The sequence below is a fragment of the Myripristis murdjan genome, chromosome 9 (genome assembly GCF_902150065.1).
Source record: "Myripristis murdjan chromosome 9, fMyrMur1.1, whole genome shotgun sequence".
In the NCBI taxonomy this organism is placed as follows: domain Eukaryota; kingdom Metazoa; phylum Chordata; class Actinopteri; order Holocentriformes; family Holocentridae; genus Myripristis; species Myripristis murdjan.
The window spans coordinates 18,778,922-18,799,479 of record NC_043988.1 but is presented as its reverse complement, the minus strand read 5'-3'; the positions used below and the strand labels follow the sequence as shown (position 1 = coordinate 18,799,479).

At 41.1% G+C, this 20,558-nt stretch overlaps 3 protein-coding genes across 6 annotated transcripts in view; 1 reads left to right on the top strand and 2 right to left on the bottom strand.

Moving 5' to 3' along the window:
- Nucleotides 1-144: 144 nt before the first annotated feature.
- kmt5ab (lysine methyltransferase 5Ab) lies at nt 145-5,452 on the bottom strand. 2 transcript variants are annotated; one of them, XM_030060876.1, is made up of 8 exons: nt 5,292-5,452; nt 4,990-5,081; nt 3,950-4,097; nt 3,107-3,338; nt 2,919-3,006; nt 2,556-2,615; nt 1,705-1,895; nt 145-1,079 (listed from the first exon to the last, which is right to left on the bottom strand). In XM_030060876.1, the coding sequence occupies exons 1-8, from the start codon at nt 5,299-5,301 to the stop codon at nt 869-871; spliced, it is 1,032 nt and encodes a 343-aa protein (XP_029916736.1). In that variant the 5' UTR covers nt 5,302-5,452; the 3' UTR covers nt 145-868. The 2 variants fall into 2 exon arrangements, with proteins under 2 accessions (XP_029916736.1, XP_029916737.1); XM_030060877.1 differs by having other exon boundaries at nt 3,128-3,338.
- A 1,979-nt stretch (nt 5,453-7,431) lies between these two features.
- Nucleotides 7,432-8,447, bottom strand: mtrfr (mitochondrial translation release factor in rescue). Its single transcript, XM_030060329.1, has 2 exons — nt 7,988-8,447; nt 7,432-7,824 (listed from the first exon to the last, which is right to left on the bottom strand). The coding sequence occupies exons 1-2, from the start codon at nt 8,264-8,266 to the stop codon at nt 7,597-7,599; spliced, it is 507 nt and encodes a 168-aa protein (XP_029916189.1). The 5' UTR covers nt 8,267-8,447; the 3' UTR covers nt 7,432-7,596.
- Nucleotides 8,448-12,079: 3,632 nt separating this feature from the next.
- Nucleotides 12,080-20,558, top strand: part of LOC115365471 (membrane-associated phosphatidylinositol transfer protein 2-like) — a 52,506-nt gene continuing 44,027 nt past the window's right edge. Inside the window, exon 1 of one of the 3 annotated variants that reach the window (XM_030060495.1) lies at nt 12,080-12,750. The gene's annotated coding sequence lies outside the window, so the exon portion shown is untranslated. The remainder of the gene's footprint in view (nt 12,751-20,558) is intronic. The other 2 variants (XM_030060499.1, XM_030060500.1) reach the window with 2 other exon arrangements.

The window sequence follows — 20,558 nt, the reverse complement described above, 5'->3', positions numbered from 1 at the left end:
TTTTGTTGTTGTTGTTGTTTTTGTTTTAAAAAGGCACACCGACTTTTTAATTTCATAATTTTCCTTGTCCAACTTTTTAATTATCTTATTAGAAGAGATGGGTAACAGAGTTGGAAAGACAAAATCTGCACGTTGACACAAGGATCTTTTAACATCTTGTTTTAATCTGGTGAGTTTCTTGTCAGAACACTGTACAGAATGTCAACCTGTTGGCTCACATCCTGCTCACGAATATAAATATGCCAGAAAGAGTCTTAACCATGTTGACCTAGTCTTCATCCCAACCTGTTCTCCAGTTGCACTTGTTGCCCTTCACCATACTGTGTATTTCATACAAAGCAGCAACATTATCAACAGCAACTGCAGCCAGTTTGGAAACACAGTGGGATCAATAAATGACATCAGTGGAGGAGAATGCCATCTCAATGCCCCTGTCCAGTTTTCATATTCAGGTATAATTCTCTTAATGGCGTACCATTAACCCTGCTACAGCTAGAATTAAAAGATACAACAAAGATTTATTTCTCAGTTTACAGCATAGCTTATCAGTTAGTTGGTCACCGAGTTGTCAGAATTATATTCATTACAAAGGAAAACCAAGGGCACCACTGCCAGGAGAAATAAACTTTAAGGTTGGACCATCAACCTGCTACATTTAGGAAAGAAAAACAAATAGATAAAAGCCTGATAAAAACAATAGCTGCAAAATACAATTTTCGTAAGTAGCTCTAGCCTCAACATTTTAAAAAAAGAAAAATACACCTCATAAAAAAAAGAGCATTTTAGGAATTGCTCTTCCATATCCTTTACATACAGTGTATGAAGCACCTTATCATATGAAATATTAACTTTTTTTGGTGGAAGTATTTCAGTATTTGAGCCAGGGATGAGCGGAGATGGAGGCTTTGCTCCGGTCACCATAGTCATACAGCAGCTCCTCTTCTGCTTCAATGTCCCTGGAGGCCACCAAGATCAGATGAGGCTTCCCGTCAATATCATGAAGCCTTGTTTGGCAGTTTCCATTTTTACTGTGGTTGATCAGTCTTCCGAGACGGGTTGTTTCCTTTGTAGCATCCACACTGAAATATGTAAACAAAAAAATAACAAAAGCTTGCAACTGCTACAACCAAGACAGTTCATTGATTACACTACAATATACCATAAGCAAGCACCATTCAAAACATTTTACAGTTTCAAATCATTCCAATTAAGTGCAGTATGTAGAATTAAGCCTATTTCAATAATTTTTAATGTTGTCTTTTTTTTTTTTTTTTTAATGAAAAATGAATACTGCTTTTTTATCCTAAGGGGAAGAGACAGTGCTATTCCTATTTCTGAACAAGTAAAAAATCTCCAAGATAGAAAACAGAGAAAGAAAAGGTTAAATCTGGAGTTGCTCCATAAACAGTTAAAGGATGATGTAGTCAGCTGACCTGCAAAATATTTTTCATATCTCACTACTACTTACTATTATAAATGATTTAGTTGTAAATCACAAAATGATAGTTTGTCTCCTGAAAAAAATTATGATACCATAATGGATATATTTTTAGTTAACTGGTTTCTAGCGTATGGAGAGCTCTGCTCACGTAAATCTTGACAGGACAGCTCTTAACTGTGGGAAGAACTGAAATAATAAAATGAAGGAATAAATGGACTATGAAACTGAGCATTCCCATTTCAAACAGTGGCATTTGTACTTACCAGTATGTTTTACATTGATACTGGAAGTAGTACATGTAACAGCCTGTTTGGGGGTCCTGGGCATACTGGGCCTCTTTTAATTTTGCCTCGGCCAGGCTCAGCAGCTCCCCGTGATACTCCACCACAAATTCTCCCTTTTTGAAGCCCCTGACAGCAAACACTCCTCTTCCTTTTCCCTCTATGTGTTTCACCTGTGTAAAGATGCAGAGGTAAAGATGGCATGAACTCAGACTTTTACTTTGAAATAACCCATTTATTGGGAGAGGTGCGGTATTAAATTTATAACCTTGTTGTAAATAAGGCTTCTTTTCACAATTACTGGGCCTTAGTCAGGGACCAGTTAAACCACAAAGAAAAGAGAATATGTAGAGGAGAAAATCATTGGCGTGGGGCAGCTAACTGATGTGTGCATTTGTTTTAGAATCATAATTGCTTAACTGCATTGTTTATTCAGTTTCAGCTCTTTCTAGTGAAATACATTACCCATTTTCCCATAACTCAAATCTAAATGTTATTTTGTTTATTCCAATTCTGTTTTTAGAACCAGATTGGATTTCCTGTGCATATTTTTCCCTTTACAGACAACATGACAAATGCATGTACATGATACTGTATTACTGTAGAGGAAGGTTGTACAGCAGAGGAAGAAAACATGTTACAAATCATCTTTAAAAACAAAAACACAATGCTCTCATCAATGAAGACCAATGGTCAGTTCCACTACAAGTGTTACATTACATATTGAAATACATTTAATTCAAGACTACTACAGCAAATGCCACGCTCTTCTGCAAATAGTATCAAAGCCAGAGGAAAATTGGCACTAACGCTCTGAAACCATTAAATCTTACCTGCATTCCTTCTTCAATGCCATTCTTTATCAGGTCATCCAGGTGTCTGTGTTCTTCATTCTGTTCAAAGTGAATATTGTGGAAATTTTAATAAAGTTTGTCACACCAAATATGCGTCATCATCTAGTTATGTTATCCTGAATTTAAGGAAAATCTTTTTGAAATAAAAATGAGAATGTTTGCTTTGTTGTGCAGCAGAAAGTCTGTACACTTAATTTTGGTGGTTGGTGCAAAAGGAGAACATTACACTTTCTCATGCAAGTTTTTCCCTAATATTAGAATCTGCCCCATCAAAAAAAAAAAACAAAACAAAAAAACAAAACAAAACAAAACAAACAAAAAAAAAGCATTTTCTATACAAACCTTCAGTTCAGCCTTAGTTTTTCTGGAGCTCCTTCTGATGGGATAGTAGTCTGTGACCTTTCTGTTTTGGGAAGCTTTATTCTCTGTCCTGGAAGGAAGGACAATATCACAGGAGAAAAGAAATATCACCTCTGTGCAGCTGGCTGTTAAGAATCATGTCATTTTGCTAAAAACTTGATAAGACTGACATGTTTGCTTTATGTACAGACTTTTTCGCTCTGACTTTGCGACCAGCTCCACTCCGCACACTGGACACTGAAACCTTGCTTCCTGCTACAGACATGGGCTTTGTGAGCACGGCAGCCTCCGTTTTGAGTTTTTCAGTAGTTTGCTCTCTGGACACGGGGTCATGACAAGCTGTTTCAGAACTCTGCTCTGCTTTAGACTCATGAAGCTCACAGTTTATTTCATTAGATCCACCTAAAATGACAGAGAAACAAAGCATTAAAAAAAAAAGTACAGTTACAAAAGCTGCCTTAAACATTTACACTTCATGAAAACAATGAGGCCTCTGAGGCTGTGTCATGAGATAATGGCTCAGTGAACACTGCCATCATTCACATGTAAAGGAAGTTTTTCTGGGGTCACTGAAGCCTGTTTGGATCTGCTGAGTATCTCAACAAGGTTACCAGAAAAATAGTTATTTACATCCAACATATGGCAACTGATTGGTGCTGTGTGTTATTAGAATTTTTTAGAGCTGAAACGGTGTCAATTAGTTCAACATATAATTTTGATTATCAATTAATTGTTTTACTGTTTATCTACTAAAAATACCTAACATTTTCTGGTTAAAGGTTCACAAATTCTAAGATTTATTTGCTTTTGCTTGTTTCTCATCTTTAGAAAACTAATACTTAATGATTTTTATGGCTGCTGATCAGACTAAGGATGCAATTTTAAGACCTTATTTGGACTCTGGTAACTCGTACTATCCATTTCTCATTATTTTTGACATCTGAGATTAAATGAATAATCAACTCATTTGAAAACAATAAAATAAAATAGTGCACAGTGAGTAGGACACAAACCTTTTTTCTGCTTTGACGTCTCAGTGTGAGATTTATCAGATCCATTTCCTTCCTGGATCAGCGTGCTTGCGTTGTCACTCAGAGGGGATCGAGGTTTGTTCGGACTCCTTATACTGTGAAAAGTCTGCTGTGTTTTAAAAGAACAATCCTGTAACAAGAACAGGATAATTTGTTGGTTAAGTTGATACAAATAAGCTATTTAAACATCTCTAAAATCAGTAAACATGAGGCAAATAAACAGTATTACAGCCTGTGCAAACATAATGCAAATAAACTATTCCACAGATATTTTGCAGATATATTTCATTATATATATATATATATATATATATATATATATATATATATATATATATATATATATAGTCTATGCATAAGTTCAAAGGTGAAAGGTCTTTAGATATTGTCCAGGCATACACTCAGTGTCCACTCTCTTAAGTCCACCTATACAATCTAATGCAGTTCAGTGCAACAGCTCCGAGTGTATTTTATTTTTTCATTACTCTTACTTGTTATACAAAGGTTTTATTTTCTTACAATCTTTGTACTGATTCGCTTGATTTATTTTGGTGCTGGTTATGTTTAATTATTGTAAAGACATTTCTCTTTTCTAGTGTTGAGAGGTATATTTTGTGTAGTCTACGACTGTTCCTGTGCAAAGCTGCTGCTGTAACACAAAAAGGACCAATAAAGCACATCTGTCTACCTGTACAAAATCAGACTACTGGTAAACTAGTAAACACGGAGCTGTATACGCAAGGCTCACTATGTTAAGATGAAACACTTTTGAATATTTTAGGCAGTGCTGAGGACCATTCAGCTGCCAGCAGCAGCTAGCCCTTTGCCCCTCCTACAGGAAGCCAGCTACAGCTGGAGAGCTTCAAATGTTGCCAAGTTACTACAGCAGGAAACTGGGGCAGCGGCTCCAGCCCCTCACATCAAATACAACCCAGGCGGATGCTACCTTAATGATGGGGAGTAACAAGCTGCTTGTTTTTTGCTGTTAAAGCGGCAGACATGAAAGCTGGAGGACGACATACCGTGTTCATTGCCGGCTTGTTTTCCTTTGTCTCTCTCTTGCAGCTTACTTTGTGCTCAGCGGTGTCCTCGGGCTTGCTGCGGCTCGTCTTCCCTACACAAACACGGACATACAAAAAATGTTAACCTAATTCAGTCAACATGTTTACAAAACACACTGTTTATTACTTACTTAGCGGTAAGCATGATTGTAAACAAAGTTGGTCTCGTTAGCTAGCATTAACATTAGCTGCCCCACTAATATTTAGTTGAACTGCCATGTACTTGTAAGGTGTCGACTACACCGGCGAGCTTAGCTAACTACCTTTTGCCATTTCAGGTCCCCAGATAAACGCCAAAGAGGACGAGGGGGTCTGTTAAATGTTGTCCTCTGTGTCCACGGGCTCTTCACTGTGCAAACTTAACTATTTCGACGACTAATATCGGACCGCTGCTGTGTGAGGTGGAGCGGAGAGCATGGTGGATTTTAAAAACCCTACCGCGCCTCTGATTGGCTGTTTCCGCCAGCAAGAGCGGTGCTAATATGAAAAATGCTCTCTGATTGGTTGTTTGCGCCAGTCAGAGAAATGGTCGTATGAAAACAGCTCTGTGATTGGTCGTCGCTCCAAGCTGTCACGGAGCCTGACAGCAGCCTGCTAGCTGCTCTCACATGGAGGCTGGCTGCTCATTCAGGAGCCGAGGGGGTCAAGTTTTACATCCAAGTGCTGTCGCAGTCATCGTCATGACCAGTTCAGCCTACATCAACGCCCCAAGAGAGCAGCCATGAAGGAGAAAAGTTACTATAATTTATTATTATAGCTCAGCATCTGATTGTGACATTGGTGTTAGAGTAATGGTGTAAAGGAGAGAGAAAACTACAAGTGATCATTTTCATTTCTATTTCAGTGTTTACCCAACTTTTAGTTCTCAAACATTTTTGTATAAATAAACAAATTTCGACTGCAATAATCAGTTTCTGGCCCCATCATCCTATCCTGTATCCTAAAACTGTTATGAGCTGTCTGAATACCAGTTTTCAGGCTCAGGTTTGTTCCGGAGCGTGTTTTCTTGTTATCTAGTTCAGCAGCTCCAGATGTAACGTGAAATATTATATATCTACCGGAAGATATAACATCCATTGTCCGCATTTACGCTAATTATTCATTTACTACTTGGGGGCCATAAATATGTATATTATAACAATATTAAGTTAAACTACAGCATAATTGGTACTGAGCGTACATTCACGACTTTGACCATGAGAGGGTTTTCGAGCTTTTGCTGACATCTAGTGATAGTAGGGCATACTACGCTTGAAAATATTAAATGATCATCCACAGATAGATAGATTGATAGATGTCGCTAGGTTTTAATTGATATAAAGTGATATTTTTAGTGAGCGTTCTTGACTATGTTACTGATACATGTGCACCAGACTCCCAGTTCCAATCTAAACTAAGGCCCATACACAGCCAGCAGTGAGAGGTCTTCCAGCCATACACTTTACCTTCAGCCGTACTGCTGCAGCTTTGGAGCCGTCCTATCACAGACACGCTGCCCCTGGACGCAGTTTTCACCTCTCTCAAATTAAGTGAAAAAGCAATGTACACACCAAACTTTAAAATCCTATAGGCTTTTAGTGCAAATGACTCTAACATAACTCCCTTATGGAAGGATTTTTATATTTTAATTTATTTCCAATTTAGGCTAGCATAGAATTGGTAAATTGGTAATTGTAAAAGCTGGAGAAAGTGCGCGGTTTTGCCTCCCTCCCAGGTCCCACACTGTAGCAGGATGCCGGGATGACATCTCAGACTGTGAGCCCTTCTGACATCTTCATAGTGTTTTCTCACCTGAAAGGATGTCCCTGAGTCTTCTTCAGCAGAAAGGCACCATGGGAACCTCCCGTTTGTCCCATTGTAAGGTCTGCTGTCCTGTAGCACCACATCACATTTTCTCATGCATATGGAGACAGCCTTTACAGCCCTGCAGCACAGTTTATCCACTGGAGGACTAAATGCTTAGGCACTTAGGCAAAATGCTGCGAGCCAGCGTCCACTCTGAGCTCTCCAAAGATATGCATGGGCTGCTATGTACTGAAGAAGTACACAAACAGACTGATCACAAGTATTCACTGTAGGACAGATTGCTCTCCTCACAGTTGGCGAGACAGAAGGAAGACTGAAACTGCAGCTGAGAAAGGGAAGAGTGGGATATCTTGAGCCAAAAAAAAAAACAAAACAAAACAAAAAAAAAAAAAAAAAAACCTTTACAATTTCAGCATGCATGGAGGCCTGCACAGCCATGTGTTACGTGCTGAATATGAGCATCTGTTGTTTAGGCCAATATATTATACCTATAGGCAAAGGCTGCATAGCTTTCACTGTAAACACAGGACTTTTTGGAGTGGAGACCTCACTTGGATGAAAATAGCAAACATGGCATTTCAAAACAAAATCTACCACTTGTTATTTTAAGTACCTTTACTTACTTTTTTTACTTGCATACTTACAGTGCTGACAATATATGAAAAGGGATGTTAGCTCATTATAGACAATTATTTACACATGCAAAAGGGTAGCTTTCCATATATTCATGTCTTCATTTTGCAGCACTCTTTAAAATTAATTTCAAACTACATCGCTGCCTGATTTGGAGTCTGCCAGCACTTCCTTCAGCAGTCTTTTTCTCTCCAGGTTGTCATTCGCCTTCCTCCTCTTCTCTTGTTTCTTCTGTACAGACTCTTTCCTCCTTGTGAGGATTTCACTGTTTTCTCCTTTATATGCAATATCAAGTTTCTCTCTCATGATGTCCCGGGCCCGCTTTCGGTTTATATCCACAGATCTGGTCTGATGGCACTGGAGGGGGGAGAAATGGTGCAAGAAACGAGATGATCATCAGTAGATTATGTAGTCTGGATTATGTAGTCTGGATTATGTAGTCCATTCATTCACTGTGTACATAACTGGTGATGGGTGATTACACGCAAATGCACACACACAGACATGAATGAGTATTAACCTTTACTACAATCCCAGTTGGGATGTGCCTGAGCACCACACAGTTGCTGGTTTTATTGGTGGCCTGACCACCAGGACCGGATCCTCTGACAAACTGCTCCTCCAGCTCGTCCTCGTTCAGGACAGGGAGCTCCGGCAGGCTCCTCTTTCCCGCGGCCAGGACACACGGCAGCCCGGCGGGAGGCGGTCTCAGCACCGGGCAGACGCAGTCACATCCTCGCCATGTCACCCTCCTGGACACACTGCACACACGGCTGATGAGCGGCAAAAGCAAAGACATCTTCAGGCAGCGACTCCAAAACACGGTGCGATGTTACGGCGCCACGGTGGAAAACATGCGACGTGACAAACCGCATGATATTCACACACAAGGAGGTTTCAGTCACCAAACCAGACAAAACGCCACCATCTGCCCTTCTCTGACACGGAAAGTGTTTTGTTGATCTTTTTTGTCTTCTTCTACACTTTCTCTGCCTGTCACCCAATCAGCTGCCACTACCTTTTTCTTCGTGGTAATAAAACAGCAGTCTGTGACTCTCTGTCGCCTCCTTGTGCGTCTCAGAGAGAGGGAGAGAGAGAGAGAGAGAGAGAGAGAGAGAGAGAGAGCGCATGAATGAAAGTATGATTAAATTAAATTAAATTAAATTAACAACAGACAAACCATTTAAATTCAATTAATACAATAAATAGAAATACATAGAAAAATAGGGGGGGGGGTCTCACTGGAAAAGGTGGTTCAGTTTTCAGTTTTCACATATTGAGACTTAATGCACATTATGTCCATACTTTTGATACGACTTATACATGATGCACATACTGTTCTGCAATTTGTGAGGCACATAAAAAAAAAGAAAAAAAAATTATATTCTTGTATTCCTTTGTATTTCTTATAATTATAACTGACCCAATTTCCCTTCAAGGATCAATAAAGTATTTCTGAATAGGATTTTGAATGTTTCTTGGTTTAAAAAAAAAAAAAAAAAAAAAAAAAAAAAAACCTGTCCAAGAGCATTCCAGCGACTGACTTGTTTGTAGATCTTTAACTCCTTTATGGTAGATTTCTTGGGGCATGATTTTGTGCGGATGTTTAGGTTGACTGGGCAAGACCTAAACCAAGGGTTTTCAAAGTAGGGTCCAAGGACCCCCAGCGGTCCAGCAAAACTGAGGCGTAGTATAATTTCCTCATAATTTAATTCATAAGAAACCATCACAATGCAAACAAACAATAAATCAATCCATAAGTCAACATTTAAAAAAAAAAAAAAAAAAAAATTAATTAAAAAACGTGCAAGTGCTTACTTCAGCATTGTATTTTAATCTCGCCGCTTTGAATTTGAAGTATAACATCTCAACAATTAATACTTAACACAAACCAAAATATATTTTCATATCCGTCCCATTTGACTTCCTGCAACCTTGTAGGCGACATTGTTTTCCTGTTGTTGCCTTTAACCGGATCATTTTGGTGTTGTAACAGCTCACTGAGGGCATGTGGGAGAAAATAATTTACGTCTCACTTCTTGCAAAACAAACTAACATGTAGTCCTCAGCCACTTTAATTAGTTAACTGGAATTATTTTTTCTCTCATTCCTCTTTTTATGACCCAAAATATTGTGGAATTTAATGTGGAAAACTGCAGCAGATAACATGGAGTTTCCCCCACACTGTACGCTGCCTTCATTAGTCATATTAATGAAAACATCAAAGGTACAGAGGTGAATCTTAGAGTGATCCACCTACATGGTGTGCTGGAGAAAACTTTTAAATGCTATTTTCCCCCCCCCTTTTTAATGAGAATGTGATAAATTTCCCAGGTACATGCAGTCATCTTATTTCTGGAGTTCTTGTAGGTGTGAGGCGAGGTACTGAGAGCAAAAAAAGACAGTCTTGCATGGGTGGTTCTGCAAAAGCCCAGGTTGTATGAGTGTGCTGCTGACATTTTCTGTCGTGCCTCAAGGTATCATGAATATTTTGCAGTTTATTAAATACACAAAGCATTCAGAGGTGGATTCCTCCCATGTGGGACAACAACAGGACTCAGGCTGATCGGTGCATGTCTGCAGGGCGTTAACTGGATTGTTGATCGGCACTGATCACTGAATATCTTCTTGGGCCAGCTTCTGAGATGTTTGTCAGCCCAGCTCCACCAACAACTTGTCTTCTCAACTTCTCAACACTGGAGTACACACAAGTTTCAAATAGCTAATATTAGTAGTAGCAATACGCAGTAGTAGCCTACTTTGCATTTAGTCATGTATTCTTAAGTAGATTTTCCTGTTGAAACTCTTATTTCCTCTGATAATGTAGACTTAGAGTGAATGCTGGTTGACTATGCCATTTCTTTATAGGGAGCTTGCAAATGAGCACCCACTGGGTAATGTGCAACATGTTTAAAAATAATTTTACACTATAGTTTATTTTATTTTACTATGCTGTCTCATTTCATTATATTGTTTTGTAAACATACACAACTCAAAATCAGGAAAATATACACTTGTTATTGTCTCCCAACTTTGAGATCCATCGGAAAACACTGTGTTGGCCGCTTAAAATAACAGAATCTAATTCATTTGCGCCCTATAAACAGAAGCTGCCCATGTGCAGGGTGGTGGGACGTTGTGTGCACGCCTGCTGTTATGTAAAGCCACGGTTTGAGTAAGGCTTTCTGTAAGAAGCAGTTAGTCAGCAGTCTCACTTTATTTTCCATCTGTGGTGTAGAAGCCCAGGAGCCTCTGACTGCCATCAGCCTCAGCACACGTGCATCTGTGTCTTGTGTTTGTTTGTGAGCAGAGCAGGGTTCCTCTTGTCGTCCAACACCCTGGCTGCAGAGATAGAGCGGTGCTGCAGACACACGGCCTGGTGCTGAGCCCAAGAGTTTAGGACAGACTTGTACGCGTGGGCAGAAAGTTCTCGCTCTGAGTTTTGAGGTGTAAATGTCACCATGGACAGTGAACCTCCTCACATTTCAGACGGTGCACAAATGACTGTAATAAGTGATGTAATGCTCAAAAACAAAGATGGGAGGCCTTCACTATGACTATAATCTATTCTTCATTCAGCCGTCTCTCTGCGTTAGTTTGTGCAAAGCAATACATCAAAAAATTTAAATTGGTGCCTTTAAGGACGCTAAACCCAACATTATAAACATAAAGGATGGGTGCATTGAATGACTGCTGCATAATGAATGGATGCAAATGATAACCGTTAACGACAATGTGCTCCTTCTTTATTTACTTAATATTATATACTAATGCTTTGCGGAAATACGTAACCATTAGTGACGGCAGCCTGGAGCTGGGACGATTTCATCAACAGGGGGCGTCCTACCATCGACAGGGAGAAGCTGCTCTCTGACTTTACTGTCCGACCTCCGTCAAGGTAGCGTCACACACACACTGTGACCGGAAGTTAGACAGGTCAGCCTTCAAAATCAATGACGCATGAAAATGGACATGCTTCGAGTTGTTCTTATGAACTAATGTTTCTTTAACCCCACCTACCCTCCCTCTTTCAACTGAAGTCAGTTTCACTCCAGCAATTTCAACCTCCAGAAAAATAATTATAATAAAACCTGTTACCCAAATTCATGTGAAGCGTACTTTATGTGTCATGGCTTGTTGAGTACCTTTCATGTTTACCCGATTGTCCCCATTAAATTAGGAAGTCATGAAATGTGAAGCCAATAAATTATGTTAATCATATAATTAGGGACGTTAAACACTGAACGTGATCAAATTAACCCTTAAAAATAAAAGGACGGTTGTGATATAGTTACTTTACACTTATCGCTAAATAAATATTAGTTATTTAGCTGACATGCTCTTAAGTCTTGATAAGTGCAGATTCCTATACTGGCTAATGCTGTATGTTGACCTTGCAACAAAAATATGAATATATTCTGTGGAATTGACGTTTTGCAAAACCATGTCGAAGTGCCCTTGAGCAAGACACTGAACCTCTTCCTGCTCCCTGATAGGCACTTTACATAGCAACCTCAGCCATCAATGTGTGCAAGGGTGAATGCGGGCTTTTATTTTGTATAGAGGCACCGGAAGTCTCATGTTATCCATGTTCTCTTGACAGCAGTGTGTGTCTACCGGATCGTGTCTGGAAGAGCTGAAGTCTTGCAGCGGTTCAGACTTAGGAGTGACAACTCATGATGGCGAGTCTTCTTCATCCTCGTCTTCCTCGCTGCTCGCTGGTATCCGGACAGAGGTGAGGTCCGCTCGGCTGAGATCACCCCGGCCACCTCTGCAGGACGACCGGGAGCCTTCAACTCCTGCCAGGGGGGAGCTTGGATATTCAAGGACATTTACCAGATCTACTCTGGCCTTTTCTGTCGATTAAGGAAATCCAGCGTGCGGCTGTGCGGCGCTACAATGATGTGGACAGATTTTGTAAACAAGAGCAGAAACGGCCGCCAGTCCGTCTGATCAATAAAAGATTGACGATGTTTCCGTACGTGTCGGTACATGTCGCACCCCTTCCTTTATCGAGGAGCCAAACGGCGACGTAAAGGAAATCAGTTGCCGAGCGTGGATGCGTTTCACCTAAATGGCTTAGTTTCCAGCCCGCATCCGTCACCGTGTGTTTCAGACAGACCCGCGGCTGCTGTGTGTCGGAAGCAAAGTGTCGGTGAAAGTACAGTGACCCAAAACGCGGAGGGAAGGCCAGCCAACTTTGATTTGCTGGGCGCTGGAGTGTGTGTGTGTGTCTGTGTGAACCCTGTGGCGCATCACTGGTGTGCAGCTCCGGGAGTCCAGGTATGTGATGAGCCCTGCAAGCCGTCAATTTGTCATTACTATGCTGCCATGTTGCTAGGTAACTACATGCTTTGAGGGATTACTCCGGCTCAAATTTCACATTTTTGTTGCCGTCTTGCACAGATGCATGTTATGGTTGTTGTTATTGTTATTTCATAGTGTGTGTTGTCATCTTTCCTTGTCAAATCCGATCAGGAGCAGCTAACTTTCTTTTATTAACTTCATGATCTTGTCATTGCCATATTGCAATCATGCAGGCCTATTTATTAAATCTGCTCAATGTGCCCCCCCCCCCCCCCCCCCCCCCCCCCCCCCCCCCCCCCCCCCCATGTAGCATCCTGCAGGAGGGTACATTGATCATTACATACTCTCCCACTCTTGCAAATGGTCATGTTGTTACTACACTGTGGCCAATACCACACCAAAATAGAAGGCCTAATTGAATCTAGAGCACGAGGATGCCTTTGCTTCATGCTCTCACCTTGTGCACATGGATGTGCAGGGAGGTCCAGATGGGGTGATGTGTATGTATCTATAAAAACACCTAGATGCAAGTTAAGTTGGTTAACCAGTCTCTTCACCACAGCAGTTTGCAGGGCGAGTGGGAGGGGAGGGTGTGCCCGTGTCCACCCCGCGGTGCTGGCCAGCATGTTGCGTCCAGTCATCCTGACTTGTGGTGCAGGCTTTTTGTGGCAGGGAGGAACTCTGCGAGGCTCTCTGTGCACACATCTCTCTGCTGTAACCTTGTTTCTGTATCCTCCAGGCCCATCCCCGTTTAAATTTGACTTCCTGAGTCTCAGAACTGAGATTCACTCCCCCTGACTCACCGTGGCTGGGGTGAGTCACTGAGCCTGTGGCGTCCGTTGCCCAGACGATGGCTCTGATGTGAGTGCAGGAGCTGGTGCAGGTCTACTTTTTTCAAGTGCTACCACTGCAAACCTTGACTTTATTTCCATCGGTGTGAAATCTCTTTGAATTAGAGACCTTGTGTACCATAGTGAGGCTCTCTCTGGCTCACTGATCGGAGGTTGGCGCTCAGATTTATGAATACAGGATTTCACCTGCACACGGGCCAATTATTTTGACGAAGCAAGACATAAAGGAAATAGAGACTAAGATAGGTTCTTGTCTTGTAGCGAGGCCTGGAGAATATTTTACTAAGATCAATGCAGGGTGTAATCCCCACTTGACATGTTGAAACTGGCCTTGTACTTCCTTAGCTGTCAGGATTGTGTAACACAAATCATGTGCTCCGTGATCTTGAAGATTTCATTGTCTTTGTTTGACTGTCCCCTTTAAAGTTTCTTGAATCAAAATGTGGAGTGATTTAGCCAACTGCAAGAGCGGCTTGCTTAAATGAGATTTCATGCATTATTTTCTGAATTAAATTAGAGCCCATCCTGTTCAGAATTAAGCCCGAGCTTATTTCTACCAATTGTCCTATTCAGAGTGACTTCTGCCCCACAGATACACAGCCTCATTATTTATTGTCCACTTTTCTGATTTGAAACATGCTGAACTGTTTCCATTGAATAATGTCAGAGATTGATTTCAGCGGTTGCTGTGTGTAGAAAAAAAAAAAAAAATAAAAGAGTCAGTGACTTACAGGACATTTTCTCACCCCACTCTGCAAGAGGAAATACACCATAAAAACACTTGGCTGAGATCACGGTGTGCTCTTCAGTCACTGAAATGTGGCTCTGATGATACTTAGGGGCAGTCACTGAAGCAAAGACCATTGATTACAGCATCAGCATCACTAATATTCCCTGACCCAAGACAGAAACTGTTCTCTCTTGACTGTATGTTGCCACATTTACTGGCAATAATTGTTAAGACCCGTCTGTGCTTACAGATGTCATGTAGCTATCTCAGCGCTGAGCGTGGCAGCTGCACTGATATTTGCCTAACCGGTTTTCTGCTGTTGACTTGCTCCCCTCCTTCACCGGCCGATGAACACTATTGTTGTATGACATAACCAGAGGAATAGCCTATTATTAGGCCTCTTTAAAGCCTGCTCCCTTCTGTGTGTGACATTGCTGCTGTATATGGGCAGGGCTTTGTTGACGAAGCTGTTTAGGGAAATGTCTGTGAGTCTGTCTGTTGCATCCCTTCTTCCTCCTTGTGCCGACTACAAGCCAGTCCCTGAGCTGAGCATCAGTGAGGTGTGTTGTGGTGCACTTAGACAGATTCTAGTGTCTTGGGGAAAGAAGAACCGCTCTAGACTTCATTTTCTACATGCTTTCAAAATGACTGGGGCCTGCAGGTAAAACAACAGGTCTAGACATGAAGATCTTCCCTTTAGGCAATATTTCATTTTAATTCTTTCTAGTTCCGCTTTAAGGTGTAATACAGTTGTTGTTGTTGTTGTTGTTGGCTTTCTTTACCTAATTACTTAATTAGCAAACTATCCATTAACCCATGTTTGAATCCAGAACACATCATTTACAATTAGACATAAATAATACAGTAAAAGAGCGAACTGGACTCCAGATATAATTCCTTTTGGTATCAGCAAATTTCTGTTTTGAAAGCCATAAAGATTATGACGCCTTTTCTCTTTTAATTTGATTTTGTTCGTTCAGGTAGACCTGCAAGAGAACAATATGTTGCGTACATACTAACATTAATTTGTACATTTCAGTCAATCCAAATTAATCTTGGTTGACACCGAATACGCTCCTTCTTTGTCAGAAAACAAAAATCACTTCCAAGAGTCTTATTCCACTAAGGACTTTGGAGACCAAGTCTTTTTTTTTTTTTTTTTTTTTTTAAGAATTTCAAATATTCATTCAGTACATATATAAATATTGTATGATTTATTTCCTGAAAGGTTGTAATTCAGCCTCAAGGATCTCAGATTTGTTCACAGCTGTTATGTATCGCTATTTTATGCACATGAGACCTTAAACAGCGGGAGCTTAAGTAGTGGCTTCATTTGTTGGAGTATAACCTGGAAAATGGATTTTTACACCTTTTGTTTATTTAATCAGCAATTTGTATATTTAGCAAAATCGTGCGGCGAAGAATTTCTGCAGCCAGGGAGAGACCTAAACGTGATCTGGTTACACATTTTTTGCATGTTTGAAAGCATCTTGGACACAGAGTCTCACGGGTGGCAGGAGTGCAGAGACTGAAATGTGATCGTTGTTAACTCTCATGTGTCTCTTGGAGTAATCCACCACAACAAACAGACCCATGCATCACACCGCCGAGGGGGAACTGATCAGTCAGCGTCCTGTGCAGCTCTGTGATGACTTTCTAAATAAATGAGCATGATCGTTTTAGCCATAGCCACACTAACGCAAATATTTATTAAGTGATGTCACTCAGGTTAGTTCCTTATATCCTCAATGATCGATGCGTCCACTGAAGTTAAACAGATGATGCACTGTTACAGGAGCGTGTGACAGCCGCCTGATGGTCAGGAGAAAAAAATGGCGTGAGAACATGTAAATATATGCTGTACATCTGTGAGTGAAAATGGAGTGGAAAAAACGTGGACTGCAGCGTGTGAGCACGTCTTCCTTCCTCTTGTGAGTTTGTGTAATACTGTGTGCCATCTTGCTTAGCGTGCTTTTTTTTTTAAAATTTGTTTCATGCTGTTAAACGTGAGGAATATTTGCATACATACTTCCAGCTATTTAAAATCAGCAGGTGTCCATGATCTTGTAGCTGTCGAACCCCTGTGACACGGGAGCATACAGTCATCACATAATCAAATTCTCGCTGAGGAAGCAAAACTTGACACATTTCCTGTCGGTTAAAATTCTAATGTGGCTGCTCACTGCATCTTTAAGTCCTTCTCAAACGTCTGTATAATTTGAGCTGAAAATTGTATCACTTGCACAGGAAAACAGAAAAAAAAAAAAACAGATGCAGCAAAATGATCCTTCTGGAGTAAACTTGACTGAGTGGCACAGGCTGCAGGATTCAGCGCGGCGTGGCCTCAATTACTGTAACAAACATAGCCAACAGTGTTATTTTTTGCACAATATAATCCTAAATTAATTTTGGATGTTTGTGCAGTCATTTGGAAGTCGTTGTCTTAATCATTAGGCTTCACCAGTAATAGTCAGAGTGTGTGTGTGTGTGTGTGTGTGTGTGTGTAATTCTGGCATGGCTCTGTGGAATTTCTCCCTGCTCTTTCAGTACAATTTGGTTGTTCAAACAGAGGAAGGCAATCTTATAGTCGTGGGGTCTTTACTTAGATCACATTCGGAGCCGTCTCCGAGGCCTGTTGCGTGTTTTATCTCGGCCCTATACACGGCGTTACTCCTCCAAGACAGGGAGGTAGTTTAATCTCTGTGGAATGAAATGATAAGATGCAGTGGATAGTGCCAGAGATGGAAAGCGTCAGTGGATCTGGACTACAGCCGATAAACTGTGAAGGACCACTCGGCCTCTTTCTCTTTACAACTTTTGAAATAAGATTTTTCACGTTCTGCAGTGAAACAAGTGCTTACAGCCGAGCCTGGTTATAGAAAAAGGCTGTATAGAATGTACAGGCTTTTGCTCTATAGGCCTAATCTTTCTCTTGGGCCGATTTTGTATAGGCTAGTTGATAAATTTTTCATGGTGCATAAGCCAGCTTCCCAGTGCAGATTGTTAAAGTGTCATTTTGCCTAATTTGATTGATTTTTCTGTTAAGATATTGCAGAAGTTAATGCACTCTGCAGATGGGTGTGGGAATCATTCATCATTCATCCATGATAACAATGGTATCATAATAATACAGGCAATTCTGTGATATACAATATATTTATATACACCCTGCAAAAGGCAAAATAATTTTTCAGCAAGCAGGAATCAGTTTTGTTTTTCAGTGTTTCAGTTTGCACAGCGACTGCAGCAGGCAGATGACAGAACAGCTCCAGTTAAAATACCTAAAGGCAGGAAACAAATACGCCTCATAGTAACTCCAATGTGCATCTGTGCAAATTAAGTTAAAAACTCAAATATTGATCTTTGGCACAAGTATTATGATAATGTATCACAAGAGGAAGTATTGTGACATATTGCATCATCGATTTATTGTTCCATTCCGAATGGATATGTCATTTATTTAATCATAGCAAAATAGTGTAGATATTAAAACAGGATTCAAGGGAGGACATTGCTATTATCTTGGACTTTAGGGTCTAAATTCTTCCCAGAGGTAAAAATAACTCAAATCTGAAAGCACCAAGACTTCATTCTGTCGTCAGAGATTGACGTTTGGGGCGCTGGCAGCACCTGAGGTGGCTCTGACAGATTATGAGTTCATTTTCTGGTTCATAGCTCATAGCACCACTGTGAAATAAAGTCCATTTGCATGAAAGAAAGAATCTTCACCCATCCTCCTCCCATTTTCATTGAAGCAACTTTCCAAAAAGTCTCTTGTCATTTTTTATTGTCTCTTAGAGGGCATGACTTTAGAAAAATATGTGGTTTGAAATGTAGGAGCAGCAAGCAGCACTAGGTGAGTCTGATTTGTTGTTCAACGTTCTCAGTCAGATTTGTGTAGCTCTGTTATCTGCTGAAGATGTTGCAATCTCTGGATTTTGACTTGGGGTGAAAATCTTTATCTTTACAAATAAGGTCTGAAGAATCCAAGATAACAGGAATATGCCTGTTTCCTTCAGGTTGGAATTTTTCTTTCCGATGATCTCTCTAGGTCTCCACTACCCAGATGAGACATCAGTATAATTTGGATATAATTATGAATTTTATTCTGAACAAAAGCATATTGCTGCTGGTTTGTCGATGCACCACACACACAGTATGGACTTTACACTGCACAAAGGACGTGGGTCTTGGAGTCCTCAGGGTAGCTTCAAGTTGAGGCGCCCACAGGAACGGGAATGACATTGATACATGATGTTCATTATTAAGAACACTTTATTCAGTACTTGATCTGTGCCACCGGATCAAGTGATCGTCCATTGTTACCTACTCTTTTAATAATGATAACGACACTTTAAAACCCATTTGCAACCAATTCCTCAGTCTTTGAGGTACCCCAAAGTTTTTTGAGGCAATTCCCGAGCAAACCTCTTATGCAAAATATGTATTTTTGAGGGAATACAGGAAGTTACTTCAAGCAGGTTGTTAATTTGAAGGTCTCATTGTTTTCTTTAATTTGTCTGGAGCAGACAGTCCGGCATGGCAGTATTTCAGATGAGCCTCTATCATGCACCTGGGTGCCGGCCAAGCATTGAATGGAACATTGTGTTTATCCTGCACCTCAAGCTCCACGGCCACTGTCTTTCTGCCCGGCCCATCCTCCCACCTCTGCTCCCTCAAACAAAGCAGGTGATGCTAATGCTGGTGTTGAGTTGTTGACAGGGACTACAGGGGTACAACCTGTCCCCACGCATCCCTGATGAGCCAACTGATGAATGGCACATCACTGCTAATGCTCCTACCGTGGTGTTGTTTGGGAAAAAGGGGAGGGAAAAAAAAGAAAAGAAGAGGAGGCATTTGGCTAGACCTGCATGATGTCCTCATCCTTTCAGGTACCGTTTGTTCTTGAGAGATGTAAGGACTCCAAAGATGGGACAAGGTCTTTTGTTATGTTTTTTTTTTTTTTTTTTTTTTTTAAAGCTTTTGACCACCTTTCCATGTCCTTGCTTACATTTCAGTTAATTGAAGTGGAATTAAGTGGGGGGTGTTTCTTTGTGGTTATGTTCTTCAGGCTTGGTAGGCATGACATGAGACATCTAGGCATTGCAGGACACACTGTCTTCGATCAGGGAACTACTCAGCTCTCACAGCAGGAAGATGCACCTGTCTTTTCTCAGATGAGGCAAAGTCCTGAGTTCCCGGTAGATGTTGGACTGGGAAATCTAATCAGCCAGGGTCATAGTCTGGTTTGAAATAGAAATATTGCCTTCCCCACCCAGTCATTGAAGAAAGTGCTGGTTTGTGTCTACATCTGTGTCTACATCTTGAGCACTTTGGCACAAATTGGGCATTTTTCTGATTGGGCCATGTTCTCTATAGTGCTCTATGTCTTAACTTTTCATACATTCCTCTTGGCAGTAGTAGGACTGTATATGTCTCTTTTTTTGTTTGTTTGTATGTTGTTCTATACCCGCTCCTGCTCCCTCCCTTGCAGCGTGCCTGTCAGCGCTCTCTGACTCACAGGGATCATGTAAAATGAAAGCGACAGCGCTGCTTCTTGTCACTTTACCCACGCTACTCGTTCTTTTCCACTGGCCGCAGACGCCTGATTTCTCTGCGGCTAAAAATAGACGCCTTCAGACCCTCGCTCCCTCCCCCCTCCAACCCCTCACCGCTTTCTCTTTTTTCCCCCGAGTGCAGGCTTCTATTGGAAGTCTCTCTGCATTATGCCTTTTCTTTGCGAAAGGCTTCCGTGTCGCTGAAATGGCCCTGCATCTCTATTCAGAGTCGTGTGTGCGAGTGCAAGAGGGAGAGAGAGAGGTCAGACTCCCTTTGTGGTGTATCAGTGATACCATGTGTCTGAATATTTCTGGCTCTGATAAGAAAATCCTGAGGTGATAAAGCCCAATCCTCCTCAGCGGTGAAAACCTGACCTCAGAGCCCATAGAAACGTTCGTTAAAGTCATAGGACCAAGAGGTTCCGCTAAAATGGCCTTTTATGGTCAGTATGAGAGACAACTTCTCTCCTTGGTCACCGGGTAGACCACTTTTGGAAAGACTTCATCTTTTGCACTACACAAGAGGATTCGAGGTATTTTGCTTAAGTGCAGAGGAGATGGCCACAACTTTCCATGAGAAGGTTTCGTTTCATTACTGATTGCTTTTTTCTTGCTGGATGATGTGTTGTAAATGAACACTGGCCC

Excerpts from the sequence above, each read along its gene's own strand:
- kmt5ab (XM_030060876.1), bottom strand. Across the intron at positions 4,098-4,989 it reads ACAAGCCGGCAATGAACACG|GATTGTTCTTTTAAAACACA; the intron begins GTATGTCGTCCT and ends TTCTTGTTACAG. Across the intron at positions 3,007-3,106 it reads TCTGTACATAAAGCAAACAT|GACAGAGAATAAAGCTTCCC; the intron begins GTCAGTCTTATC and ends CCTTCCTTCCAG.
- mtrfr (XM_030060329.1), bottom strand. The coding sequence starts at position 8,266 with ATGTCTTTGCTTTTGCCGCTCATCAGCCGTGTGTGCAGTGTGTCCAGG. Across the intron at positions 7,825-7,987 it reads CAACTGGGATTGTAGTAAAG|TGCCATCAGACCAGATCTGT; the intron begins GTTAATACTCAT and ends TCCCCCCTCCAG.